The sequence below is a fragment of the Mytilus californianus genome, unplaced genomic scaffold (assembly GCF_021869535.1).
Source record: "Mytilus californianus isolate M0D057914Y unplaced genomic scaffold, xbMytCali1.0.p SCAF_3, whole genome shotgun sequence".
Classification (NCBI taxonomy): Eukaryota; Metazoa; Mollusca; class Bivalvia; order Mytilida; family Mytilidae; genus Mytilus; species Mytilus californianus.
In genome coordinates, this window is record NW_026262679.1 from 79,632,742 (window position 1) to 79,640,565 (window position 7,824).

General features: G+C 30.2%; 1 protein-coding gene across 3 annotated transcripts in view; it reads left to right on the forward strand.

The window, feature by feature from the left end:
• The window catches only part of LOC127735134 (G protein-coupled receptor kinase 5-like), a 43,115-nt gene extending 35,617 nt beyond the window's left edge, over positions 1–7,498 (forward strand). For 2 of the 3 annotated variants that reach the window (XM_052245220.1, XM_052245222.1), the window contains 3 exons: positions 350–481; positions 1,636–1,659; positions 3,980–7,498. In XM_052245220.1, the coding sequence (XP_052101180.1) occupies positions 350–481; positions 1,636–1,659; positions 3,980–3,997 (174 nt within the window). In that variant the 3' untranslated portion in view covers positions 3,998–7,498. The remainder of the gene's footprint in view (positions 1–349; positions 482–1,635; positions 1,660–3,979) is intronic. The other variant, XM_052245221.1, reaches the window with a different exon arrangement.
• Positions 7,499–7,824: the final 326 nt, after the last annotated feature.

Here is a 7,824-nt window from a genome sequence, read left to right on the forward strand (position 1 = left end):
TAATAGTTTGGATGGGATTTTATCCTGCAGATAAAGATGTGTTACTTTGTAAGCTAACTTTTTAAAAGTCCAAATCATTTGGTAGATCTAAAAAAAATAGCAGTATATATTTTTAAACGTTCTCCTGGATATGTTGTAAAAACTATCAAATGTGCAGTAAACATCATCCCATCTTATCACAGAACTTCAATATCTAACAGTAGAACAGCAATGACAATTGTCAATAGTATATAGATTTAAGACAAATTATAAGACATTGCATGTCTGATACTGTCAAAGTGTTTGAAAAAAAGAAACAAATACTCTTAATTGGCATATATCATATGTAATTTTTTTTCAAATTTTGTAGATGATAGAAACAGAGTGTTTTAAAGAATTGAATACTTTTGGTCCCGATGGTGGTCCATCACCAGATTTAGAAGACCCACCACCTCCAGAAAACAGAGGTGGTTTATTGGAAAGATTGTTTAGAAGACCGAGGGTAAGCCAATGCAGTATATAAACCAAAGCTTTTTTACATATTTTTAATTCATCACATTGAAAAGCTTGTAGCTACTATAATGGCTTTTCAAAAATTTTGTAGATCATCTTTTAAACTACCAACAATCTTTTGATCAGAAACCCTTCGTACAATTGAACAAAACAAACAGCATTACCTGTAGTGAGTTCAATTTTAAGAATTTATCTTGATTTTCCATTGACAATCTAGGAAAATAAACATTTCTAAAAATTGGATATATCCATAAGATTGATCATGTTCTCTGTTTCTTACTGAGGTGAGAGGGTACCAGCTAACCAGCCAATATTGAAAATTATGAATTGAAATTTATGGAACAAAGTATATAAATTTTGATAATTCACTTGACCAACTTGATTTGGTTTTGAAAATTTGGTTCCTTTTCAGATTGACATTCCATGACTTTGCCTGCAATTCAGGATATGTACCACTGCCAATTACCTTCTGGAAAATTTCATTAAAAAAATTGTATTGGAAACTGATGAATTTTTAGTTGAATAAAAATAAAAATATGTGATTTTTTTTTTTTTCAAATATTTATAAAAGCGGATTGTGAAATAATATTTCACTATTAGCAGTCGGTTTTGGTTCAATTTTGTCAAAATAAGCTCAAAACATTAATGATTTATTATTATTTACTTACAAGTCAATAATTCAACTCATTTGAATCCATATTCATGCAAACTTCAATTTAACCTTTAACTGGGATGGGCTAAGCATGTTTAGTTAACAAAAAGATAAGTTTGTCAAAATTGCAAAGTGAAATAACTTGTTTCAAACAAGGCAGATACTGGGAAGATCCCTTTCGTTAATTTATTCATCCTTCAAAAAAATCATTCAAATACAGGTAAAAAGATATTTACATATTTTTAATCTTTGACATAAAACCAAACAGATCTAGAAAAATTGGCATTAAACAATCGCACTTGCTTGCCTGTGTATTTATATTTTGATGTGCATCTCAGGTCAAATGACCTATACAATTTTGATAGACGTTATAGTATTTTATAAATAAAATATTAGATTTTTAGTTGAATTGGTGAACATGAATTTTATAGCTAATACCCCTTTAATACTGTTCCTTATGGTGTATAGTTTTAAATTGAATATTTTTGCAGACCAACCAGCATCATTGCTGTTATGTAAGTAGAACATAGGTTTAAGCATGAATTTTTAATTTCTCTTGACTCATGTATTGTAAATAATGAAATAACCTAGCCAGTTTATTGACACATTTTTTCCAAAAGTGGTTTAAATGAACCACTTGAAAGATTCCAGTTGAGATGTCTTAAATCGTGAAAAGATACTGTATGTGGACCACCACCAAAACAATACAATTGCAATGATAAAGAAAATGATCAATAATGGTGTTTACCCATAACATGTGCAATGTTCTTCATCTAGAAAATTGGATGAATTTTTACTTTAAAGGAGAATGGAAGACTGACTAGCATTTAGTGGTACAATATTCTGTATCTTATCATAACTGTAGCCATTTTTTTTTTCGTGAGACATAGGTGTTGCTTTTCTATTGGCGTTAACAATTGTGAAGTTTTCTGCTTAAGTCAGTTTGATAGGAACTGCTTGTGATAGATCAATGATATTTTCTATACTGTAAATTCAGAAATTATTGCGATGTTTTTATTATTGCGTAAAATGCGACAGGGTTATAATCGCAATAATTTAAACTCGCATTTTGAAATTTTTTATATCAATTAAACAGGATTTTTCTCAATATCGCAAAAATTGAAATCGCATTTTAGTCTAAAATGACAAAATCGCAATAATAAATGCAAGCAATAATTTCTGAATTTACAGTATTTGATGAATATTTTGAGGCCCTGCCCCCTATGTCATTGTCCTGTGACTTTCAATTAATAAGCAATTTCAATGTTAAGTTTTCTGCTTGAAGGGGCATAAGCTGTCAAATTAATGTTCACCGATTTGACTCAAAATCTTATATTTTATTTATAACATACTACAACATATATCCAAATTACTAAAAGTCTAACATAAACAATTAACAATGCATGGACTTGATAATATGTATCAGCATTTTGTGTGTATTTTAGTTTAGACTGTTTGATTTCATGTTATAGGTTAAAAGAAATATGTTAATCATCGTTTTTACCTGTATAAAAATGATTTTTTGTGGATTGAGTCGACTCGGTCAACAAAATGGTCCATCTTTATTTCACTTTCATTCTTTTCCTTTCAATAGCTGAACATGCCTGGTACATGTGTAATCCATCTCCAGCTAAGGGGTTAAATTGAAGGTCACATGAATACCGATTCAAAGAGGTTAAATTAATTATTTATAAGTCAATGATACATCAGCAATGATTTTGAGCTTATTTTGACAGATTTTGGCCAATCTGACTGCTTATAATGAAATATTATTTCAAAATTCTGCTTTTATTAATACTTGAAACACAAAGAATCGTACTTAAATTTTTTGTCTAAATCATAGTTAATGCCTGTTTAAGTTAGTTCAATAGGAACTAATTGATCAATGATATTTTCTATAAAGTTGCATTACTATCAGTTCATATCAAGTTGATGGCTATTTCAAGGCCATGTCCAATAGGTCATGGTCCAGTGACTTTGAATTAATAAGCAATTTTCAATGTTAAGTTTTCCGTTTAAGTTAGTTTGATAGGAACTGCTTGTGATAGATCAAAGATATTTTCTATAAAGTTGCATTACTATCAGTACATATCAGTTTGACAACTATTTGGAGGCCCTGCCCCCTAGGTCATGGTCTAGTAACTTTCAATTAAAGAGCAATGTTACTGTGAATCAGATTGTTTTTTTTTTCTAAAATTTTCCACCAACAGGCGAGACATATCTCAGTGTCAACAGTTTATGATTGGCAAATGTTGGGGTCACACACTCAAGATAGAAACAGGACTAAATCATCTACATATGGTCTATTTATTAAAATATAGATTTACAACACTTTGAATATTAGAATGATAAATTATTTTATATATTAAGTTTTTTTATGCCCCTGCCATCACTGGAAGGGACAGTAAGTGTTACCCTTGTTCGTCTGTACGTCCCAAAATTGGTTTCCGTTCTCTATCTTTAGTTTGCCTCAACCAAATGTTATGAAACTTATAAACAATGCTTATTACCACGAAACACAGATCAAGGTTGTACTTTTACTGTTCTCGAGTTATGCCCCTTTATAATGTTGTATGCAAGTGGGGGCATCATCTGAGTGGTCTTAGGTAAAAATTAAAACAAATCTGAGATTTACTTACAGGGTTTGTATTACTTATAAGTTTGATAAATTTGCATTCTCTGTTTTTAGTGAATAATTGAGTATTGCTAAGTCAGATTAGCTTAAATTGGTACTTGTGAATTTGATCCTTGTGTGATAACAGACTTCTACTGATTGGTTTTTTCTTATTAATATTGATTGTAACCAGTTTTAATGTTTTTTTTCTATTTTAACAGAATTCAGAAGGACACTGACAGAGGTATTTTACCTGGTGTTAAAGACACTCAGTGATATTATTTATCAAAGCTCAGGATTATGTCCAGGGAGATAAACAGAGGATAAACTGTCTATGGGGAGATAACTCCAGACCTGACAGCCGTCTCTGAGGAATGATTTTTATAAATTCCCTAGTATAATCAACAACTTTGCTAGTTCCTTACTTTATTTTTGTTGTTAAGAGAGATCTTGATATAATCTTATTGTGTTTATCCAAACAGAGATATATGCCATCATTTTTTTCTGTGAAGGTGGATTATGCACCTCCAGAATATGTGAGATTTAGGATTGTAGGGCTCCTGTGATAAAATGTGAATAGTGGTCACTTGCTAGATGTTAATTCAATAATGAGGTCTAGTGGTCACTTGCTAGATGATATTCAATAATGAGGTCTAGTGGTCACTTGCTAGATGATATTCAATAATGAGGTCTAGTGGTCACTTGCTAGATGATATTCAATAATAAGGTCTAGTGGTCACTTGCTAGATGATATTTAATAATAAGGTCTAATATCACTTGCTAGATGTTATTTTAATAATAAGGTCATTGATCAGCTGAAGAACTCAGGTTCCTTCTCTAGATAATGCAGGGTACTTACTAGATATCAATCAAATGTCTTGATTTAAATTTTGTTTTAAATGTTATCCTTTACTTAAGGGAGGTAAGCCTTGGTAAAGGGATACAACTCTAAATTATTTATGCTTATCATGGATTTTTTATCTTCATGTGATACAGAATTGAAGAAAAAAAATCTGTGTTACTTAAAAGCTTAGAATAAATTTATAAAAAATGGTTACCACAAAAGTGCCCATTATTGTTTTAGTCATATCCCTTGACCTAGTTCTTCCTCTTTAAGCTCTCATGGGCCCTAATGATTAGGTTACAATACTGTAACGCTAATCATCAACCAGATCTTTACGGTTGTTTAAATTAGAAAAAAATTATAATTAATAAAATAGTACATATTTTTTGTTTTAGTCCTAAAAATTTCTTTTCCTGAAAATAGGAGTACTTGTACGAATTTAGAGGAAGGGCTAAGGGCCTTAGACCACTATAAAAATTTGAACCCCTGCACATTTTAAAAGATAAAAATTAACATAACTTTCAAATACATTGATATTTGATTATATTTTAATATTATACATTTATATTTTGTGTTTCTTAATGATTTGCATATTATAGCAGACCTGTATATTTCTTTGCAGAAAAGAGAATAAGAATGAGTTTTCTTTCTGTTGAAAGAGTTTTAACATGTCGGCTTAGTAAATTATAATTAATCCAGTAGTGCTAGGAAATTTTCCTTCCTGATTTAAAACAAGAGTCCCATTTCTGTACTGGTTCAGAAAAATCCAAGTTAAGACAACCTTGTTTGACTTCACACTTTGAACTAAAGTGAAGTTATTTAAACTTCTGATAGGAAACTAAGAATTGCATGTTATATGTTTAATTTTATTCTAAAACAACTTTGACAAAGCAAAAAAAAAACAACAAAAAACATTTGTTTGCTTGAAAAATCTTGTAACATTCATGATTATTTTTTTTTCCATTTTTTCATAGTTGTTTGTCAAAGCCTTATAGGTAATGAGCAGAAAATTTTATTAATATAACAAATTCACATAACTTATTCAAGCACTTAATTTTTTTGAATCTATCAGAAACATGGTTTTTATTATGGTAGTTTAATGTGAAGGATAATTAGAGATGAAGAACAGCAATAAAAGTGCTCTGTATCTTTTATAATGGTCTTGTCAACTAAGTACATGTAGGGATTTTGTAATGAATTGATACCACATCCCCTCTTTTTCCTTTACTCTGAAATATGGGAGTAAGTTTTTGACCAAGTTCAAGGTCGCATTGGAACAAAACTATATATTATACCCCACATTATATAATCTTTATAGAATAGGGCATTTATTTATTCTGACCACTATTTAATAAGACTGAGTTGTGACCAAAGTTGAGACGAGGAGTTTATTTACTTTCATATAATGGCTTTCCCATTTAAATACACATGGAGAGAGGAACACATCTTATGTTCAGATCCCCAAACATAAAGTGTGCTCCCCTCAGAGTATGTTAAAATGAGATTGCTATACATGTGACCATAGGGTAATAAATGCCTGTATCTAACAAGTGATAGGAGCTATGATGGCAGCTTGCTAGTCAAGATTATTTGTACCTGGTGTTCATTTAAATGTTGTCTTCCTATAAGGAAATTTCGTAGATAGAAAACTTGCCAGTATTTTGTCAAAAAAAAAAAGATTTGTTTACATTGCAAGGTAATGTGCTCACAGTAATATGTTTTGTTATAATTGTTAGATTTTTATTTCTCCTCAGTTATTGTATCATTGGTATGAGAGAAGTTTTTATAGTGAGAATGAGTATCTGCCAGTATTTAAGATGTATGTATATTCTTTGTTATGAACCCATTTGATGACTTGTCAAGTTTTCATATGTAGTAAATAATGCATCCGTTATAATACAAGGATTTATTTTGTCCAGCGTTGAAGTGATTTTTCATTGTGCATTGTAGTTCTGATTAGGCCAGACTTGCATTATTTTATAAGGATAATATATATATATATATATATATATATATATATATATATATATATATATATATATATATATCAAATTTTGCTATGAAACATAATACACTTTCCTTTAATTCATCTTACTTTGATGAAAATTCTTGGCTTTTATAACTGGAAATGTTGCTTAAACTTTTAAAATCTTCACCAATAGTAGTTTACCAAAAATAACTAAAATGCTTGTAGTTGATATATATTTTTATAAATTTGGATACTAATGATCTTTTAGAATAATTACAGTACAGGATTTCAGTTGTTAAATTTATCAACCAGAAGAAAGTTATGGTGGTATTTATGAATAATATTTATCATCTGTCTCCCATTTTGTATCCACACCCTACCTTTGTAGATATAATGAACAGAAGGTGTGAATTATACATCTGCCATTAGTTCAAGTCAAAATCTTTTAAATTGTAACCCCTGGTGAATGTCACTTGAAGATCATGATTGCAGTTAATTCGTCCATTGAAATGCTGTACAGGCAAAATATTTGTACTACCTGCCACAATCTAAGATGGGCATTGCAGAATGGTTGGTCATAATGTAACAATGTGCCTTCACTCAAGGTTATGAAGGTAAAGGTCACAGAGGATTAAATTATACAACATCGGAATCAACACAACGCCGTCATGACCATGATACATTAGGACCTTGCATTATTTTCTGTCTACGTAAAACTTCCAATATCTTGGATCCCAAGAAAAATCTGGTAGGCCCCTTATCATATTTTGGGGGGTATCTAAAGTGTTAGGTGGATGCTTTATTTCAAGATATAGGCAGTTCTGTTTTGTATGAAGATGTGGCACCAGTTTTACTTGTGATTTTTGATACATCTAGTAAAGGACATTCATAACTGTCAAATTATTAACCTTTTCTACTGAAAGGTTTCATTTAGAAGTTACAATTTTTACATATAGCCATTTTTGACAGATGTTTGGTTTTTGACCGGGTTTACTTCTTTACAAATTCTACAGTCTGGTTTAATCAGATAGATCATTTGAGACCATTTGATAAAGTTGATATATCTTCTACCTCTTAAAATGATATTAACACCAAGTTTTTTTTAAGCTTTATATAATGCCTGACCACATACAAAAAAAAAAAAAACGATGCTTTCAATATACTATAAATAACACATGACTAGATATTTAATTATAGCCATTAAGAACAAACATATATGAAGCATTGTGATTATATTTTGTTTGATTATAACT